This window comes from Perissodus microlepis, chromosome 7 (genome assembly GCF_051167445.1).
Source record: "Perissodus microlepis isolate ML-2025 ecotype Zambia chromosome 7, ASM5116744v1, whole genome shotgun sequence".
Taxonomy (NCBI): Eukaryota; Metazoa; Chordata; class Actinopteri; order Cichliformes; family Cichlidae; genus Perissodus; species Perissodus microlepis.
The window spans coordinates 26,998,703-27,021,314 of record NC_140467.1 but is presented as its reverse complement, the minus strand read 5'-3'; the positions used below and the strand labels follow the sequence as shown (position 1 = coordinate 27,021,314).

General features: G+C 41.3%; 2 protein-coding genes across 2 annotated transcripts in view; both read left to right on the top strand.

Annotated features, from left to right (window-relative positions):
• LOC146383234 (drebrin-like protein B) overlaps positions 1–22,612 on the top strand; it is a 52,770-nt gene that overhangs the window by 15,146 nt on the left and 15,012 nt on the right. The gene's annotated exons all lie outside the window — the stretch shown is intronic.
• LOC146383235 (cytochrome c oxidase subunit 5B, mitochondrial-like) lies at positions 5,666–8,740 on the top strand. The gene is made up of 4 exons (XM_084934480.1): positions 5,666–5,804; positions 7,142–7,212; positions 8,111–8,210; positions 8,380–8,740. Exons 1-4 carry the CDS (start codon positions 5,708–5,710, stop codon positions 8,490–8,492), a joined length of 381 nt encoding a protein of 126 aa, XP_084790606.1. The 5' UTR covers positions 5,666–5,707; the 3' UTR covers positions 8,493–8,740.

Below are 22,612 nucleotides of genomic sequence, written 5' to 3'. Positions count from 1 at the left end.
TGTAATCGACATGCTGTCATAATAATGACCAGAACGGCAGCATGTGGCAGTGATGACGCTGTGATGACGGGACTGCAGTGTACGTCCCACTGAGCCTGAAAAACAAGGTCACACTATATAATGCGGCACATGACTGAAGGCCTAATTCCTCTGTGATTAAATAAGAAACTTATTTTATATTAAGTTACTGTGTAATCATATTTACCTACAAATACTTAATACTAGAATAAGGAGGTGAGCAGTCAGGTTATACAGGAAATTCATCATTACACTAAGTATATTTAAGCAGTGCATACTTTCAGCATGTTTACAGAAACACAGTTTTTAGATATTACTTCATAAGTAAGCTGTATTTTTCAGGGTGTGGGCCAAATCAGTGGATTAACCTGGCCCAACTTCCAGGTGCTTTACTTTGCTGTACATGCCTTTTGAAAGGTAACAGTGATGGTGATTGTGGAAGATTTAGTCAGACTTGTCTCCATCAATATAACCTCACATACGCCCTGCACTTATATAATTATTTCTTTTCTTCCTGTAAAAATGTGGCCATGTTATTCCCGCGAGTCTATCTTTAATGATGTGACATCATCACACTGTAATTTCAAAACACACTGAAATTCTGTGTTTCCCTCCCACCCATGTGCTTCATACAACAATAATTAAAAGATTAAAACACTGAAATATTAAAAACTGAAGCTCCACCTGTGTGGATGTTGTCACTGATGGTGGATGTTCTGAGCTACTGATGCAAACATGTCTGGCGGTGGTGGAGGTGTGGTCTGGATCAGCAGGCTTGAGGGGCAATTCCAGGGAGGCTGGCATGCCAGCTGCAGCTTGTTCACGCCTTTCCTGTGCTGTGTGATATGGAGACAGTTGGAAAGCTGTCTGGAACAGTAGTGATCAACAGTTAAAGCGGTTAACAAGCACACTTGTTGCGAGTGGTGACTGAGGTTCACACTGGTTCTCTAAAATGCAGCTGACTGACAGGTCAGAAAACTGATCAGTGATGTTCATGAGCTCTTCATCAGGCCTATCTGAACACACTGATGACCTTTGACCTTTTAGTGTGAGCGGTTTAAAGTTTCTGTGTGAGAAACACAGACCTTATATCACCATATCGCCCCATTAGAGCACTTCACTCTCAGACTGCAGCCTTACTTGTTGTTCCTAGAGTATTTAAGAGTAGAATGGGAGGGAGAGCCTTCAGTTTTCAGGCCCCTCTTCTGTGGAACCAGCTTCTAGTTTGGATTCAGGAGACAGACACTATCTCTATTTTTAAGATTAGACTTCAAACTTTACTTTTTCATAAAGCATATAGTTAGGGCTGGATCAGGTGACCCTGAATCCTCCCTTAGTTATGCTGCAATAGGTGTAGGCTTCTGGGGGATTCCCATAATGCACTGGGAGTGTTTGTTCTTCACTCACTGTTGTTTAGACACCTCTCTGCATTTAATCATTAGTTATTATTAATCTCTGGCTCCCTTCCAGAGCATGTCTTTGTCCTGTCTTCCTCCCCTCACTACCAACCAGTCGCAGCTCCGCTTGGTTCTGCTGGAGGTTTATTCCTGTTAATAGGGACTTCCCACTGTCACTGTTCAAGTGCTTGCTCATAGGGCGTCATATGATTGTTGGGTTTTCTGTGTATTATTGTACAGTCTTTACCTTACAGTATAAAGCACCTTGAGATGACTGTTGTTGTGGTTTTGTGATATTTAAATAAAAGTGAATTAAATATTTCTGTTTAGCCTGAATTCTTTTACATTTTTTCAACAAATAAAAGGAACAAACACATTTTTTCTAACTGGACACGCCCCAAATGAGTGATTGTAAGTAAAGCTCTCTGAGATTTAAATGTGCTTTAATTATTGCTTCGACAGTCTTCAGGGAGCGCAACTGTGAACAAGAACAAGAGGCAGGAGGGAGAGAGGAGAAAACAACAGGTGTGTGTATGATTTATTTCATCCCATCACATATCACAGGTTAAACGTGTAAAAATGAAGAGCATGATGCTGGACATGCAGTGAGCATCATAGAGAATTCATAACAGTCATCTTATTTCCATAGTGGAAACTCTGAAGAGCTCAGCTGGAGAAGAGGTGAAGAACATGGATGTATGAATATTTACAAAGTTCTTTGAATATTATCCTGTCTTATCAGTTTTCAGTGAACAGACCAAAACCCCTCACAGACCCAAAATAACCAAATCACATTTTGTATTCACCCAAAGCATTTAACAAACTTTATTCTGAAATGAAACTTTTTGACATTTATTCTCTGATATTTGGTCTTCAGCTCGAGTCTCCATTAATGGGAATATTTCTTGATTCAACTTTTCTTCTGTTTGCATCAAATTCCATGAAAATCAAATCAAAGTGTTAATCAGAGTCCTGATAATCAGATTCTACAGAAAACACGGAGACTGTAGAGCAGGGGTCCCCAATCCCAGTCCACGAGGGCCGGTGTCCCTGCAGGTTTTAGATGTGTCCTTGACCCATCACAGCTGATTTAAATGGATAAATTACCTTCTCAACATGTCTTGAAGTTCTCCAGAGACCTGGTAAAGAACTAATCATGTGATTCAGGTGCGTTGACCCAGGGTGAGATCTAAAACCTGCAGGGACACCTGTTGGATCTTAGCAACGTTTCAAGTAGAGCTTCAACATGCAACAAGAAGAAATGGCAGTGAGACAAAACATTTTTTTGAGCATACAGTTTATTGAAATAAATTGGCTGTTTTACAGCTGATCAAAATTTTAGGACCACACCTCCAAAGAAACCTGTAAACCCCCCAAAATACAAATCAACGTTCCAAACATCAACTCAGTAATGAGTAGCTCCACCATTATTGTTGATCACTTCAAAAATTTGTCGCGCCATGCTTGATACAAAAGTTTTTATGAGGTGGTGAAGACGGTCGCACGAGGGGTACCTACTATCTGGAACTGTTGTCCATTTTTGTAAACTTCCCTTGCTATCCATCCACAAAAGTTCTCAATTGGATTTAGATCAGGGGAACATGCAGGATGGTCCAAAAGAGTGATGTTATTCGCCTGGCAGAAGTCCCTTGTCCTGCAGGCATTGTAGACTGTAGTGTTGTCCTGTTGAAAAATCCAGTCGTCACCACACAGACAAGGGCCCTCAGTCATGAGGGATGCTCTCTGCAACACCTGGACATAGCCAGCGGCCGTTTGACGGCCCTTCACCTCCTGAAGCTCCATTGTTCCACTGAAGGAAAAAGCACCCCAGATCGTCATGGTTCCCCTTCCTCTGTGGTGCGTAAAAAACGTCTCAGGTGGGATCTGCTTGTTAAATATTTTTCATCAAAGAATAAAACTTTCTTCCACACTTATATTGTCCAATGTTTGGTCCTCTCTTGGAGAAGAGGTCTTGAAGACGATTTTTGTTTTTCAAGCTCTTCGGTCTTAGCTTGCTGTCTGGTGGTTATGGGGCTGCAGTTGGCACCAGTAACGGCCTTAATTTGAGTCGAGGGTCACCCAGTTTCTTGACTGACAGCCAACTGGAGCTCAGTGCTGGTGAAATTATTTTGGTCTTCCACTTGACTTTTTTGTTCAGTAACACTCAGGATCATTTAAGAAATTCCAAATGACTGTCTTACTGTGTATCACCTCAGCAGCGATGGCGTGCTGCGAGAGACCCTGCTTATGCAGTTCAACAACCCGACCACGTTCAAAAAGGGAATGTTTTTTTGCCTTTGCCATCAGAATGTCATGACAGTGTGACTACCTGACAGAAAATAACAATGACTCAACATTTTTGCACAGTTTGGCCTTTTAAAGGCATGTTGTCCTAAACTTTTGATCAGCTATAAAACAGCCTGTTTCAATTTAAGCACTGTTTTCAATAAACTGCATGCTGAAAAAAATGTTTTGTCTCACTCCCAGTGTCTTCTACCAAGTCTGGCGGCTTGGTAGAAGACACTGTTTTGCAGTCTGGCAGTGAGGGCCCGATTGCCCTGCTGCCTGAAGAGTGTGTGTGAGGGGTGCGTGGGGTCCTCCACAATGCTGGTGGGTTTGCGAATGCAGCAGGTGCAATAAGTGTCTGTGATGGAGGGAACAGTGGCTCCGTTCATCTTCTCAGCAGTTCTTACTATCCGTTGTAGGGTATTGCAATCCGATACGTTTAAGCTTTTGCCATCAGAAAAAGCTTGATCAGCTGTTGTTAGAAGTTATTTAATATTAATTTCTAGTATCAACTGATGTTTGCTGGAGCCACAGCTGTAAAAGCTGCTGGTCATGATATCGGTTTGGTTATCTGGTGAGAGGGAAACATGAAGATGAAACCAGGAGATGTCCTTACTGAATCATCAGAGTTGAACAGGTGATGGAGAAACAGGTTTACCTTTGAGGTGACATGAATGAGTTGAAGGGAAGCTATGAACTGTTTCTGAGAAACAAATGACACCAGGATCCTTTTCTAAGTAGCTGACAGCTGGTAACTGTGCAGGGGCGGGTCTAGCAAAGTTTTGCCAGGGGGCCAGGTAGGGCATTAACAGGGAGAGGGGGGCACAAAGAAATACTTTTCTTTCTTATTCTCATTTAAAATGTCTAGCTTTTAACCTCTTAAGCCCCAAGCCTAACTGATCTCCTGCCTTTTGCCCCCGTATCAGGGGGCATTGGGGCTTAAGAGGTTAATAAATAATCTGGATCTTACAACTAAAGTTTTTATCTGATGTAAAATGTATAGAAATCATACGTATATACCAACAAGACTGTGTACATCACTGTCATAACAGCGTTTGTTTTCATTCAAAGGCTTTATGGCTTTTCCTGTAATACCTGGTGGGCCGGTCTCTAGTCAAAATGCCCGGGCCGATTTTTTGTTCCAGTCCAGCCCTGGCCTGCACAGTCTTGTGTCTGTATTGATCTGTTCTGTCTAGTGTTGTACTGTCTGTGTTTTGTTTTTTGCAATTTTGCACATTGCACTTTATGTAGTCCTGTGTTGATTGTCTGTTATATGTCACATATAGCACCATGTACTGCAGTGGTACAGCACTGTGTACATGTTTGGAATGACAATAAAGCCACTTGACTTGTCTTGTCAAGCTGAAGCAGATCATTGTCACTATTAACTCCTGTGTATAGAGTGTGATCCTCAGATGTCGTTCTGGGTTCTTCTGTGACCTCCTCAATGAGTCACTGATGTCCAGGTTGTTCCAGGTTTCATCCATGCGTGGCTCATGGCCTGACTGATGATGTGAGAAGTTGTGTCTTATTTTGAAAGAAATATTTACACGTTACCATAGCGACCAGAGAGCATAAAAGGTCAGAGAGGAGGATGCTACTCTCAATGGTGTTGGCGCATTTCAGGGGGAAGCTGCTAATAAAGTTACACAATTACATAGTGAATTCATGTTATTATACTTACAAAATACCACAATTTTTGCCTTGTCGTATCCTTTTTTTTTTTGTTATATATAATCCGCAACGCCTTTTAGCCTTAAGGCTTTGTCGGGTTTTCTTTGTAGTGTACCCTGAGGCATGCACCTGAGGACAGGTGGGCTGTAACACACACGTCACATTATGAACTGATGCTGATGTCACATATTGTAACTTCTCCTGAATCTGGAGATCCACAGGTGGCGCTAGTGCACCTCAAAGCTGCCAATAAACAAAGAAGAAGAAGAAGAACTAGTCCACAAATATGATGTCATCACCGATCGACCTAAGTGATCACTGAAGAAGGAGAAATGGCTGCAAGGTTACTGCTCCGCTCCGCCGTCAGAGCCGCGGCGGCCTGCCGCTCCGTCCGGACCCCCGCTCTGAGCCGCAGCATGGCAGCAGGAGGTGAGCTCCAAGCCGGCACAGAACACCTGGAACTCGGCGGGAACAGGCGGCTTAGAGAGGGTTTAATCCGCGGGGAAGACGGAGAACGCCGATCGCTTCCTGTCCCGGTGACAGCGCCGCTCAGACAAGACTTCATTCAGAACAAATATAAATGACGGATCGGCTCATTTTAAAACGATTAAACGGTCCAATCAGTAGATTTTAATAAACCCATGTTCAGATCGGCACACTTTAAAGGACGGAACACCGGAAATAGCCGCGGATATTTGGCTGTTAATAGCTCAGCAGCGTTAGCAGATGGTTGGCTTCGGGAGGTCAGAGTTCAATTTAACAGTTAATTATTAGTCAATTATTCAATTATACAAAACGCTCGGTTAATCGATTACATTACTGCTTTCGGATAGTAATGAATATCTTCTCTGGTTATAATTATCTAATCTGATTGATTATTGATTGATCTTTTATTCGGAAAAAATCTGCTCTGTGATGATTTTAATAAATGACCAAAAAACAAAGTAAACTTTCACCCGAAGACAGAATCTCACATAAATGTGTCTGAATATGAAATGTAAAGAAGACATGAACAGGACGAGAAGAGCTCAGACTGGCTTAAATTAAATGTTTAAAGAAGTCCCCAAAGTTTGATTCTGTTCATCTGGACGTAGCGTTTTCAGTGGGAGAAACGTTTCGTCACTCGTCCAAGTGACTTCTTCAGTCTCAGCTGAGTGCAGGTTTCCCCAGTCTTATAAACAGTACATTTGCATAATGACTGAAACGGTCATTATGCAAATGCACTTGGATGAGTGACTAAACGTTTCTCCCACTGAAAACGCTACGTCCAGATGAACAGAATCAAACTTTGGGGATTTACTTACCTGGATGATTGAGCATGCATCAAGATGTTTAAAGAAGTCATTGTGTTTCTGAGCATGAAGTCTGCAGACAGCCATGTGTTTTTCCACCTGTGTGTGTGTGTGTGTGTGTGTGTGTGTGTGTGTGTGTGTGCGGCAGCATGAGCTTACTGTAAACTCAGATCAAAATGAACAATAAAGTATGTTATTATTTTCTAAATAAAATAAAGCAGAAACATTTAAACTTTGAATTTTCCTCATAAGTAAAGTATAATCTGAATTTTCTCCACCAGCCTTTAATGGTTTTCTTGGCACGCTGTGAGGAACATTTGATACTTTATTTCTCATTTTTGTCAGTATCTTGTGAAACAACGTAAATGTAAACACTTTTTAAAAAAAAAAAAAATCCTGTTTTTCTTTTAAAGTATTGGTTTATGTGTATAAATGAAGATGAGGTGAAGATGAAGGCTGGTTTTGTGTTCACAGGGATTCCCACTGATGAAGAGCAGGCCACAGGGCTGGAGAAAGTCATCATGAAGGCCATGAAGCACGGCGAGGTAAGATCGTTGAGTTCATTCAGCCCCGTTTGACCTGACGGGTCTCTGGGGTATCTCAGGCTACGTTCACACTGCAGGCGAAAGCGCATCAAATCTGACTTTTTTGACCCTATGCGACCCATATCTGATCATGGTATGACAGAGTGAACAGCACAAATCCGATCTGGGTCACTTTCGTATGTGGTACTGAATCCGATACATATCTGATGTTTTAGAAAGCGACTGCTGTTTGAATGGTCATGTCGCATTAAATCCGTCTTTTATGTCACTGACATAAGACAGACGCCAATTATCAGCGCAGGTGAAGCGCCCGATAAGACATCACGAACGCTTCCTGGCCATCCAGTGTAGATGTCAGTGAAACTGTTGGGAAGACAACGTTGGAGAAACGTGAGCATGTTATTTGTACTGTATAATCTGCAGATTCTGACAGAAATCTGCAACTATCCTTTGAAGCACCGCTCCTCTCTAAAACAGCAATAAGGATAATTATTAGGCCATATGTAAATAACAAAATAACTTTATAACTTAAAGCAAAATTGGGAAACGTAAAGTCCGAAACAAGTCTTTATATTAAGGGCCATCAGTCAAACAGTACTGTTGGGTCTGGGTCTATACAGAGCGCGTTGTGTGTGACGTCTTCTTTTGCACATGCGGGCCGCTTTGAGGGTTCACACTAGAGCGCGTTTGCTGTCACATTTTATTTGTAGTGTGAACAAGCAGACACAAAAATTGGATTTGATCAACAAATCGGAATTGAGCATTAAGACCTGCAGTGTGAACGTAGCCTAAGCTGTCCTCCTCCTGCACATGAAGATGATGAAAGATAAACTTTGAGATGAAACTGATGTTGAATACCGTCACGCCCCGACTCACCTGACTCCTCCCCCTCCTGTAGGACCCCTACAACATGATGAAGCCAAAGCACTATGCAGGCTCCAAGGCCGACCCCCACCTGGTTCCCTCCATCACGAACAAGAGGATTGTGGGATGCGTGTGTGAGTTGTTGTTTCCTGTTTGAAAGCGTATGTGAGCAGCGGCAGCTTTCTCAGATGAGGGTTAAACTCGCCTCCGGGCTTAAAGGGGGTGGGGCTTATTCCTCACTGGGAAACCTGAGCATGCGTGTGAGCTGCAGGTTAGGGTTCTCACCCAGTTTCCTGTGTGCAGGTGAGGAGGACAACACAGCCGTGGTCTGGTTCTGGCTCCACGAGGGTGAGGCCCAGCGCTGCCCGTCCTGCGGCGCCCACTACAAGCTGGTTCCCCATGAGCTCCCCCACTGACCTGCCTCCTCTTCCTCCTGCGGAGGAAGTGGCGCTGTCTGCTTCCCACCTTCTTCTACTTGACATACCTGCTGACCTCATCAGTCGTTGCTTACACGTTACATGTATTCGGGATCAGACACGTTCGGGGAACAAAGAGTTTCTTCAGACATTTCCATTCAGTCAGTTTACACACACACAATTGTACTGCACACGTTACACTCCTCCCACCTCCCGGGAGCAGCCAATAAACTTTAACTTCCTGTCAACCCGCTGTCTGTGTCATCTGTTCCACCTGAACGTGGAAGTGTAGCTGTGAAGTTCTCACCCAGCATCAGAATAGCAAACTGAGGATGAAAGAATGAAGTGTATCTGTATTCACTGTCAGCTCCTAGTTTATTTATACAATTGAAATATTAACAGACGCCTGTGGTTGTTTCTGTGTTGTCACATTAATGAATGTGTCAGATTACACACAGGTTAATTACAGTGTTAGCGGTTTATTTTTGGAACACAGCTGCTGAATATATCAAGAAATTAAGAAAAAGAAAGAAAATGAAAGTTAAGATCAGAAAGTTATTGGTGCTAAATATGATGTACATAAAACCAGAATACATCAGACTGTTTACATCAAAATTTTAATTTAGTTTATTCCAGCTCAGCTGGGAGTAGTAATTGAGTCTTTTAAATAAAGGGTTAACTTGAAAATGAAAAACGGAGTGAACATGAAGCAGTGAGAGCATAAACCTTCAGTGTTCAGCTCGCTCTATTATTATCTTATCGAAATGTAGTGTAGAAGGTTTGTAGTGAAGTAGGAATCAGAAATGTTTGATCACACGGTGATGTGTAATGACAACATGGATGATTATTAGATCAATCTGCAGTGTATTTCTGAAAAAGACTTCTGAAAGATGTCGTGCATGCTGGGGTCAACTTGACAGAGAGGCAGATGTGAAATGTAAAAGAGAGGTCAGATATGACATCACAATAATCAGATATCCATAATCCCCTTATACCAGTATATCATTTCCTAAATGTTGACAAGGCATCAAGAAACCGTTTTAAACAGCATCAGCATCACTCTGACCTTCAGATCAATCTGTTGAACCTGACAGAGAGGTCAGAGGTAATATGACTTATTTATGTCACATGAACTGGAGACCTCAGACGATGGAAGCCAGATCACGAACAATTTTATCAGAATCATTCAAAACTGCTCAGTGGGATTAATGAAGTTTAGGATGAACTTTGAAGTTATAGATTATTTACAGTTTGTGTTGATCATCTGATTTACAGATAAAGTACAGATTATAGATGGATTATAGATTAAATATATCTTATAGATTGATTAAATGTAATTGAAATGTAATCTCAGAAGTCTGTAGTCACTGCTGAGCCTCTGGCAGCAGGGGGCGCTTCTTGCTAATAGAATCTAAAGTGTTTCGTACATGATGCGATGAAGACACTGAGACCTGTTCACAGTAGTGATGAAGTGGATTAAGGAGCCTGCTGGCGTGAGGCGAGGAGGTGAAAGGTCTGTTTGGTCTGAGACGTCAGAGCAGTCACTGGCGAGTCTTGTCACAGGTCAGGTCACCCCGCCACCACAGGCGGAAACAGCTGTCTGCAGCTTCCTGTGACAGCAGTGTAGCTTCATAGATAGATGCCGTGAAATGGTTCACACAGTTTCTTAAAACTGTCATCACAGCTTTTTAAAGCACGCATCATGTGACCCCTGCTTTGCTTCCTTTAGTTTCCGCTCAGAGCTGCACACGAATAAGAAAAGTAGCTGAAAGAGCCCAAGGAGCTCACTCAGAACTTTGTTAACGATGATCTCCATTTCCATAAGAGCAAAGCTGCTGTGTTGTTGTGTGTCAGCTCTTCCCCTTTTATTTTGGTGACAGGTTTTTCTTTTACTTCCTGTGTTTCTTTCCTGGATTCATGTCAACTGTCGTCCTGGTCCTCTTATTCGGTGCATGTATATCTGCTGTGAGTGTCCCTCTGCCCTCGATGCTGTGCTCCCTCGCTCAGTGATTCTGGGTATTTTACTTTTCAATGAATTTTCATTTCATTTCCTAATGGATTAATGGATCAGAGGCGTGTCAGCCTCCTGACTCGAGTCTGAGAGGATGATACAAGTGAGATGAGGTCAAGAAGAGCATACAGGTAACACCTGGAGCTGTGGGATGAATGTGGAGGAACACATTAAATACCTGATGTGGTAGAGCAGGCATAAATGTTGGTAATACAGCAGTTCCGCAGTGAGGAGCTCAGTTCAGGAGATCTCGTCCTCCATGTTGGCTCCTGAGAGCTCAGGCAGATTTCAGGTGAAGCTTTAAAGTTCACAGGAAACAGCAAAGGTCACAAAAACTGAGGTCTGAGGAAGCAGCCAGACCTGTTTGAGTCAGAAGGTCCAGTCTCACGTCTGACGGTGCCGGCGATGCAGCGCTGGGGAGCCTCGTGCGAGCTGAGCTCACACTGAGAGAGGTTACATTTAAGAGGTTAGGGTTCTTCACACTGACAGAAAGGAGACTGGTAGGACCAGGGCCGTGCAGAGACGTTTAAAGGGGTGGGTGCTCAAAGTTAGAAAAGGGGAAGATAGAACAGGCTAAATAACAACAACTCACATTCATGACTAATCTAATATGGAATCGCATCACACTATATGACTGTCATCAGGTGGGGACAATGCAAAGCAAATGTAGCCTATTAAAACATAGGCTGATGGTGTACAATGTTGCTGTTGAGGGATTACTGCTGCTCCTGTTGCTGATAGTGCTGGAGGGCAGGGCTGTGTTGTTCTGAGACTGTAGACATTAAAAGGTCCATAGGTAGTTAAGTAAACAAGTGCTTTGAGATAAAAAATAAAATGTAAAAAGATTGATGACAATGCTTGGAACCATAAGGCAACAGATTTTTAAAAAAAACTGGGAAATAAACTGAAACCAGAATATTAGTAGTACAAAAGGCAGGGGTGGTCATGGTAGGGTGAACATGTATTAAAAAAAAATCTATACATACAGTGTGTGAGTGCTGTTAGCACCTTCTAAACATCACAGAGCACAGAACATCACAGCATCAACTTTACCATGGGAGGGATTAGATTGTAGAACCGTAAAATCTTTCTTCTTTCTTCCTTTCTTTCTTTCAAATATTAAAATTAACAATACAACAGTAAAGAAAATAAACCAACAGGAGGATAAATCAAACATTTTATTAATCAGAAAACAAAAACAAACACAGGGTATGTTTTGGAAAGAGCAGGAAGAAATAAGATGCTTTTCATGTCCTGTCCCAAATGATAACAGTAACTTTCTGTTTGCCATGTCCCGAAAAATGTCAATGACATCACTGTGGTTGACTGGAACATCTTTCTCAACTGCCAATGAAAGAAGGTCTGACAACCTCTCCTCTGAGCAAAGGGTGCAGAGTTTGTTTTTAACTAGTTTTAGTTTTGAGAAAGAACACTCCCCAGTTGCTGTGGACACCGGGAGTGTTCCATATGTCTTCAGCAGCTCAGTCATGTTGGGGAAGATCAGATGTGCATTGTTTTCTTTGACCACTGAAAGAATGGATGCCACACTGACTGGTGGTTTTTTTTTTCCAGTTCTCTGGGACTGTCAGGGTATGCAAGGCATTCAAGATTTCCCATGTGGAATTATCGCCTCCTCCTAACGTGTCTCAGAAGCTCCTGTGTCATTGTGCCAACAAAAACACAGAACTCTTTAACACAGTAGTATGCTTGGGGAGTTGTGAAAGCATGGTCATCAGCAGTAGCTGTTGTGGCAGCAAACTTAAACTTTGCTGGCACTTTCCTCCTCCGAGCTTGTCCAGGGACCTCAGATGGAGTGTCCAGGCCCACTGATGCCATCTTCTCTCTAGCCTGTTCATAAATTTTCTCAAACTCTTCCTCTGTTTTACTGTGTTCCAGGCTCTGCAAAACATCATCAACAATCTTGTATGCTGCAGCCAGGTCAAAGTCTTTCTTCTGCAATGCATCAGATGCAGTAGCAGTCACTTGGAAGATGGGACAGGTGATCTCCAGACACAGGATGAATTTAAAACTGATGCTTTTGAGAAGGATCATTGCATCACCTGCTGAAGAGTCTGGAGGATCTTGCTGTAGTATTTCAGCTGGGAGGATCTTCCTCATTGTCTTGAGGGCAGCTTCTCTGCAGGCTCACCTAGTGTCTGACAGCCCCATCATAACCTTGACCCCGGATGTTGTCAATCTTCAGATTATTGCATTTCTGCTTGGATGACACGTCTTACTGATGTGGCCAAAACTTTGATTCTGACTTTGTTCTGACTTCTGTTAGAGAGAAGCGAAACGAGAGGTCTTTTTCCAGCTCCCTGTCGCTCTTTTATGGCATTAAGGTGTAATTTAATTACACTGCCATACTTGCTGAACAACTCAACTAACTCTGAGAAATTTCCTTGATTTTGACTTGACAAGGTCTCATCATCTCCCCTGAAAGGCATACCCTGACTTGCCAGGTAAAGAGTGAGGTCTATAAAACAAGACAAAATTTCTGTTTCTCTCTCTTTGTCTTTTGCAGCTTGTGACACTTGGTCAGCTACTTCAAAGGCTGCCTCCAAGATTTTTTTTAATGAGTTCTACCTCACCATACCACACATGTGAGACTCTGAGGCACTGTGCGCTTTAATCTAAGGAGCTTGGAGAGAAAAGCGTCTGGACTTCTTTAAGTTGCTTGAAGACGTTTCACCTCTCATCCGAGAAGCTTCTTCAGTTCGAGGGTCAAATGGTGGAGAGTCCCTGTGGGAGTAACCCCCCAAAGAGGGACAAAAGGACCCCCTGATTGATCCTCTACCTAATCACATGAGCCAAGGTGTGAAAACTGGTGTGGGTCACAGTCAGCCAGGGTTTCGGGTGAGCTCATTGTGAAACCTGGCCCCACCCTATCATGTGATTTCCTGAGGTCAGATGGCCCAGGGTGTGAGTGGGTGTTAAGGCGTCTGGGAAGGGATCTCAAAACTGGATTATAGATGGCAGACAGTTGGTGTCGTACACCACCGCCTCTGTTCAAAGATGGTCGCTCACAGTGGACATAGATGGCTTCTTTCACTCCTCTTTCAAACCATCTGTCCTCTCCAGTGTTGGTCAAGTTACTTGAAAAAAGTAATCAGTAACTAATTACTGATTACTTCCCCAAAAAAGTAATCCTGTTACTTTACTGATTACTTATTTTCAAAAGTAATTAATTACTTAGTTACTTTTTAAAAACACGATTTACAACCTGAATAGGTGATAAAGCGATAGATCTTTCAGCCCAATTCTACTTTTTCTACATAATCCATCATACAAAATGTAATCAAATGGAAAAGTCTCTTTTTAAAACTTGTTTTATTAGTTTTAATCTTTTAACTTTATGCATCAAGCAAAAATTTAATTATATGCACCATTCTCTGACTTGAAGAAATTTGTTTAATATTTAAACCTATTTTCTGCACATTCCAGCACATAAAATAAATTTTTTTTGTGTGTATGTTTACACTCACTCTTTCAAATAGATGCAAGTAAAACACAGCAGAAAATAAATAAAGTCAAAGACTAGTGGTCCTGTTGCTCTATTTTCACCTGTAAAGCAGGAGTGGGGTAGGCGGAGGTTTGCCCTGGTGCAGGTGTGCCGCAGCGGTCAGTTGAAGAATCCGCGAGTTTCTCTGTGAATTTCCCATTACGTCATAGCGCACTCGGTGCTTGCTCGGACGTTTAGGGTTTTTTTTCGCTGTAAAAAGAAATTTTCTTCCCACGCACAACGGATGCTAATGTTTTTGTCACTTTTTATGGAATCAAACTTAAAGTAAGGTCAGTACTTCCACGCTTTAAACGCTGCAGGGTCATACTCTCTCCCGCACTCGATATATGATCCACTGTTGATCTGCACACAGCTGTTGTCACGAACGTCGCACTTACGTCACTGTCACGAGACATTCTCGCAAAAAAATCACGGTTTTAGTAACGCAGCGTTCCTACAGGAAAGCAACAGTAATCCCTTACTTTACTCGTTACTTGCAAAAGTAATCGGATTACAGTAATGCGTTAACGCGTTACTGTAATGGACTGCTGAGTCTTGTCCTGTGGAGGTGGCTCTCCACGTCCAAGTCCAGACGCTTTTCTCTCCAAGCTCCTTAGACTACGATGACCTGGATGACTGAGAACCTTCACAGACATATGTGCTCTTTAATCCTTTCTAAAGCCCTTCTCCACCGACTGAACCCTTCCGTTTTCCAGGTTTTGTGACTTGTGTACTTTTCATCATTTAAGAAAAGACGGCAGCTGAAACAAAACATGGCATCAGCACTTGGAGAATACTCTAGCCATGGATTATTCTCATACCACTTCTTTTGAAACGATCGTCCCTCTTCATTCTTTGGATATGATGACAGTACTGGTTGGCAGGGTCCAATATTGTCACACATTTGAATAAAGGCCTCATCATACTGTATGTGGAATTGTATGACATGGGCAGGATCAGTTGGGTGTGTCCAAGTAGGTTTGAGAATGTCCTCTCTATGGCTTCACTCTCCTGCTCTCTGAGCTCTGTCTCACTCTCTGACTTTCTCACTCCAGTCTCTTTCTCCTGGCTTGCCCTTTCCTCTACATTCTCTCTAGGGCTCTGTCTGTGACTCAGTCTTTGCCTCACTTCCTCCTTCCATCTCCTCATCTGAACTATCACCCTCCACTTGCTGTTTATCTGAGAACAACACACAATTTAATATCGCATTAATCTATTATTTAATTATCTACACTTAACAACTTTTGCACCTAGTCCATGGTAAAGTAATGATAGAAAATGTTGTAGAACCAAAACATTGCAACTGTTATTATTGTTTTTTATCCTTGAATATGTCTACAACAACTGGTACATGTGTTATTTTTACCTGTGCTCTTTTTAATCCATCTGGTGAGGGATCCACTGCCTTTAGCAGCCTCACACAGCTCCTTTTGTAGCTGTTTCTTTCTCCTCTCCTTACGAGGCATGTCTGGAATATTTTTTATATTGTTAGTAATAATTTTTAAAAATCTATACACATAAAACACACACACATGCACATGCAGTGCTTATTAAATGTTTAAACTGTAGAGATACAATAATTTTACTGCTGTAAAATCAGCATTTTATCTAATTTGAAATATAAACCTAATATCATCTGTTACCTAATATATTTTCTTTAAAAACAGTGGGGTTTTTTTGAATATCATAATTATAATAATCCATAATTATGTGGATATCCATATTAGATCGTTTTTAGTGAAATAAAAGTCCTCCAGAAAAGAAGGGAAAAGTCCTGTAACTTACTTTAAAACAAAACATGTTTCCTAAAATGGTGGACAGAGCTACAGACCCCCTTGTAACACCCCTACCCAGTTAGCTAGCAGTTAATGACCACCACTACTTGTGCAGTTCATAAAAGGACATGTAATGTTTGTCGCGCTGTTGCACAAACAGCACGCTCATTTATTTCAGTTCATTAGTTTTTATAGACTATAGTGTGCGCTGTACACCCTACTTACTGTTTTTGTTTCAGTCTGCACCTTCCAATTAATTTGCCTGCTTCTCCTCCACCACCTAGCCTGTAGAAAATGCGCATGTACTTTGCGAGCTCGTTCCAGGTGTTGTGCCAAAAAGTGATTGTCTGCCAAAAACTGATTTCCGGTATTTGCCAAAAACTGACTGCTTGTATTTAAACTGCTGTAAATAACTTGTTGGTCTATAATATGTGAAACATATGTCAAATGTACCCCTCATGAATGATACCAAGTCATCTTGAGCAACAAACAACATTCCTGTAACAAGGTAGAAGCCGCAATCAGTTTTTGGCAGTGACTTTTATGTATCCTTTATTCTTGTTGACTTTGAAAATGTCTCTTTTAAGAGTAATCTGGCCACGAGGACAGCTGAAATTGCAACAAATGCAAAAAAATAGTTCTGTAAACATATTTTAAGTACAATAACACAGTTACAGAAACAGGTAATTTTTTAAATTTTATATATAACCCCTTTGTAATACCTGTTCACCAAAGTCTATTTAGCAACATACGGAACGATATTACACATAAAAAACACACGGAAACATTGGAAATCAGTTTTTGGCAGGCAATTAGTGATTGGGTCGGTCGCAAACCAAACGGCTCTTAGAGTCCGATCTTTGACGTGAACGACGCGAGCCGGCTCCTTATCGCGAGCCGTGGGTTTTTTTCTTTTTCTTTCTCTCACCCTCTCTCACACTTTTTTTCCGCTTCACTCTGCACGCGAGCCTTGTGCTTTGCGCTGGGAAGAGGGGGAAGGGGCGGTAGTTACACTCTCAGCAGAGGAACAGAGCGGCAGGAAGAGAGAGAGAAAGAGAGCCAGGGACAACAACGTCACATTAGAAAGGTATAGTAATCATCCACAACTATTTTCAGTTGCGGATGATAAAGGATTCAGAAAGCTTATTCATGCAGGCCTATATGACAGAGAATGTGCGGTTAATGGTAGTCATGTGACTGATGCAAGCCAGATCCTTTTCTTTAGCAAAATTGAGATTAATAGTTACATTTTATTGTTGAGGGGCAAAGACAGGGCTCCATACGCACATACACATTAAAAAAAACAAAAAATAAAAAAACCCTTCTCTCCTCCTGCCTGTGCAAACAAGCAGCATCGTCTCCATACATCTGCTGTTTCCTTGGTTATCTGTAATGGTGCACATGCACACACACACACACACACTGGTTGTATCCCAGTTCAGGGTCTGCAGCCTTTTTTTTTTTTTTAATACGCTTTATTGACAAAGCACAAAATACAGATATACAAATACAAAATAGCAAACACAATGTCAGGGGGTTCGTATAAAAAAACTAAATAGACACAGTCTATTAAAGAGTCACATGATATTGAACAGGGAACATAAGTTTATGGTTTTGACAGCTTTTAGATTTTGAGAATGTTGTATGGTTTTAACATATTGTTTGGTTGTATTTAAAAAGCACTGAAAGGATGGTTTTGCGTTAGAAAATTTCAACTTATCTAAATGAAATTTAGCCAATAATATCAATAAATTAATCAAATAAAATTTGTTTGCCCTGTGCATGGGGTACTTAAAGAAACCAAACAATATTTTCTCGTAACAAAGAGAGAACTCAGAAAAGATAAAGGAAACAACAAGCTGCAGCCAAGCATTTAGCTTTTGTTGTGTTTTGTCCAAAATTGGAGTGAAATTAAGGGAGCACCTGGTGGATTGATTTTTATTAATGACGATACCAAGGTAAGTGACAGACTCTTTCACTGGGATGCCAGCGATAGATAGACTGGTACAATTTCTAAGGGCAAGCAGTTCACATTTGCCAATGTTTAGGTGGAGTCCTGAAGCTAAAGAAAAGGCAGTAATTGTGTTAATAGCCATCTGCACCTGTGAAGCATTTTTTAAAAAGAGAGTGGTATCATCAGCAAGTTGACTAATGAATATTTTTTCATCCGCAATTGTTATACCTTTCAGAGGACTGCGTTTAAGATAATCAGAGAGGAGTTGAGCACAGATGAGAAATAAGTATGGGGAGATGGGGCAGCCTTGCCTGATACCGCGGTTCAAGTTAAACCTAGCTGATGTACCTGCTTGTAGTTTGATGGAGCAATTTACATTTTTGTACATTGTTTTAATTGCATTCTGAAAATAAGGACCAAAGCCAAATTTGCCCAAAGCCTGAAAAATAAAACCATGTTCAATCGTATCAAACGCTTTGCAGAAATCTACAAATAAGATAAAGCTATCATCCCCACACAAATCTGCATAATCAATTAGGTCAAAAACAAGTCTAATGTTGTTGGATATGTGTCTGTTAGCCATAAAGCCAGACTGAGTTTCATCAATAATATCATTCAAAACAGCAGTCTTTTGGCAAAGATCTGAGCTAGGATCTTATAATCATTATTAAGGAGGCAAATTGGCTTCCAATTGTCAATATAAGTGGGATCTTTCTTTGGCTTTGGGATTAGGGTTAACAGACCTTGTGATAAAGTGGGGGGAAGAGACTGATTTATAAGACTTTCAATGTATACATTTAGCAGAAATGGAGCCAGTTGATCTGCAAAAGTAATGTAAAATTCAGAGGTTAAGCGATCGGTTCCTGGGGATTTATTACTTTTTAAGACGTGGAATAGCAGGTAGCACTTCACTAATAGATATCGGCCTATCACAGAAACTCATCTGATCTTCTTTAACTGTTCGCACATCAGGGATTTGTTCCATAAAGTTCAGAGCAGCACTCTCATCAAACTCTGACTTGTATAAATATTTATAAAAATTGGAGCAATAGGTGGAGACTTTTCGGAGGTCATCAGTTATAATACCGCCAATATTAAGTCTCCGAACAGAACTAAGTTTAGAACGAGGGTCTGCAGCCTTAAAGGCCGCATTTTAAGGCCGATTACGTCACAGCGACGCGACGAAGGCTGTCCCAATTCAAAGGCTGCTCGAAATGCGGCCTTCAAATGCGTCCTTCATTTCCCTGAATTTTAAGGATGTGGCGGTGTAGACTTCGTGGCCCAACATATCCCAGAATGCATAGGACGGAGTGGATAATTTTGCCGAAAAAAACGGCGGAAGAGGGGCGGATGAAGAGTAACTTAAGTACTGAATAATATGTCACTTATTTATATGCAAATGTTTAATAATGAAGAACATTAAAACATTACTGTTGGCCACATGTCGGCAAAGTTATGTGACATTAGTGATGTTTGTACTTTGAGCGTTTACTTGGTTTTAAAGCCTTTACTTCAAAATATACGCCGTTCAATAGTTGGCCTTAATCTTACAGAGAATGTGACGATTTTATGGATAATTAAAGTCAGTCATATAGCCACAAACACAACAAGCTGAAAGTCAGTGATGCTGCTCGGTTTGCAGTCCTGAATATCACGGCACAAGCAGGATTCACTGCACTGTTAATGTTAGCTATGTTATATTGCTGCCTCTGTTCGGTGGTGTCGAGCCAAACGGACTTTAACGTGTGTTTGAACGAGCTGACGGTTCACTCGTTAAGCTGAAAGAAAGATGCTTTAATCACAGGAGTCACACATGTGTCCACTGTAACATCTGGGAACTCTTCTTGTTTAGCACTCGTAATAACACAAACACTAAATCCTCCTGTTTGTAGCAGTGTATACACCTGAGACTGTCACCTGTCTGTCTGTCCTGCACTCTCTCTCTCTTTTTCTTTCTCTCTGATTGTGTAATAAAAGTATGAACATGTATTTATAAGTTACAGTTGTGTTTGAATCCTGCAGCTTATCACACATTTGATTTCCATGTGTGACAACTGCAAGTGTCCAAAGTGAGGACAGACTGAGGGACCCACTGCTGCACATCATCTGTGAGGCTTTGCACCCCTGATGATCCACCAGGACAAACTCAGCAGTGTGTGAGGAAGAGGAGGAGGAAGAGCCAACAGCAGCTGACAGATGGAGAGAATAGACAGACTGTTCCCTGTTTGTGAAGGACTGCTGGAAATGGTTAGAATAACAAATTGTCTGTCCTGAATCAGTCTTATTAGGTAATGTTCAAATAATTTGATCATTCCAGTGTTTTCAGTGTGGGAGAAAGTACTCAGGGCCTTCAAGTTACACACTATGAAAGGCAGCAACAAGTTTAATATATCAGAAACCTAAAGTATGTATCAGCAGCAGAATGGAGCTAGAAATAAATGTTTGTTTCAGTTCTATGAAGCTTTGAGTATTTTGGATTAGTAGCACTGCTGTGTTTGTTGCATCATATTGCTGTAATTGTTTATATGCTTTATATATTCTATAATGATGTTATGTGTTTGTGTACTTTCTGCCCAGTTTGACCCATTTAGCAGAAGTCAGCCTGTTTAAGGCTCTGATATCTATTCTGTATGACTTAAAGCAGTTATGACATGGTATGATTTTCTCACCCAATAAAGGAATATTTAATATATCAGTCTACTCTTCATTCTATCAGAAACAGTTATCACAGCTCGTACATTTGCTTTTTACACATATATGTAAGCATTGAGCCAAATTTAGTAATGCCAATATACTGAAAGAACAATATTTGTCTCTTATATATGATACATCTATATATACACTGTCAAAGATACTTGTCTTTGAGTGAAGATTTAAGGTGACAGGAAATATAAATAAATGCAACTTGAATCTTTACTGAAGCTCAGTATTTGACACAGAGTTCAAACTCACTGATGTAATAACTAATAATGATTAATATAATAACTATAATATTGACCATATTATAGTTACATTACCAAAGTGAGATGACTTTAGTCTCATGAACAACATTAGCTAATTGTTATTTACTAGCTAATCTTAAATGACTGTTCAGTACAGAAATGAAGCCCAACAATTATGTTTTACAGTCCTGTGGTCTCAGCCTCAGATACTTATCAAATCACACAAAGCGCATGTAGAAACAAATGTACAAAATATGTTCTTCATTTCTGTCAAACAAAGCTGTATGAAACGTTTCCAGCTGTTAGTATCATGGTTGCTAGGCAACCTGGGCAGCGCGACGGAGGCTAGACCATCCCATTTCACAAGCCTACAAGCCTCACACTTCCGGCCTTAGCGGTCTTTGAGTACGCGGCCCTTGAGGACCGTTAAGGCTGCGTACTTTAAGGCTGCAGAACCTGAATTGGGATACAGCCGCTCTCTTCGCTCCGGCGCTGCTGTAATACCAACATGTGTGTGTATGTGTCTGTCTGTCTGTGTATGTGTTTGTGAAAGTGTTTGTGTGTGTGCGCGCACCCTTTCTTGTGGTGTTTGGTAGTGATGTGCGGATCGATCCTGAAATATCGATTCCTCCGATACCAATCATTTATGTTCTAGAATCGATTCTCACATTAAAATATCGATATTTTAGTAATTTAGGGTAAATTTGTAGTTTATCATTAACAGGAACACAGTGGAAAGAAACTATAACATTCGGATTTTCTACATTCAAAGGAACTACTTCCCCTTCCGCCTTTCATAGTTATGGGCGAAATACGGCTGTATAAATGTCTTGCAGCCGCTGGCGTGCGCACTCACAACAATGGCTGAGTGTAATTGGAGTCATGTGCGGACGTATTTTACCTCCACAAACAGCTGAGACGTGGTTTGCGATACATGTGGCAAAAAAGTGCTCCAAGAGTGAGGTGTTGTGGCCATACTTGCCAACCTTGAGACCTCAGAATTAGGGAGATATTCAAAAGGGCTGTTAGGGGGGGTGATAAATACATTTTACAGGGTTTATTTATCGGATAAAATACATTAAATGTCACCGTTATTATTGGCCGGCCTGGAAACAGCGGGAGTGTCCAAATTCAGAGGCTGCTTCCACCTGAGGACCCGGCCTTCGTGGTCTAAAGAAAGCCGGGTAGTACGTCATGCGCTTCCTCGGTGGAGTAAAACTCTGCCGTCTGCTCCTTGCTATCTAAAATATAACCGGGCGCTGACGTAAACTCTCGACCGTCTCACACTTCTGTTTAATCATTTTCTGTTTGACGTTTATTCAGCTGTGTGGATTAATAAAGTTACATTTAATTTAATCGAATCTAATAACTTTAATCTCAGCCAAACCGATTTACTCACGAACAAATAAAACACTGAAAAAGCCAAACAATAACATTTTTAAGTTATGAAAGTGACTTATACATCATGTTTAACCCGAGTAGTGAAAGACCGCGGGGGTTTGAAGACGATGCGTCGGTCGGCTCAGATATTTGAAGTTTACACAGCTACATTCTCACCTGAAAATATGTTAAAAGTTTTTTTGCGACCCAGGAAGAGAAATAAGAGTGATATTAAAACTAAGCAGCTGCCGCCATTGTTGGAAACTGGAATTGGCTGGGCCACGCTATGAATTCTGCAATATGGTTTTTCAATTTTGTTGTCCGGGTGGAAAATCAGGAGAAATTCGGGAGAATGGTGGCTCCGGGAGATTTTCGGGAGGGGCACTGAAATTCGGGATTCTCCCGGAAAAATCGGGAGGGTTGGCATGTATGGTTGTGGCAACATCACTAACCTTGTCAAACACCTCAGAGTAAATCATATCACAGAATATGACAAGCATATGTTGAGGTGAACTGAAGAGGAGGAGAGGGACAGGTGCTGCTAGGGCGAGACAGA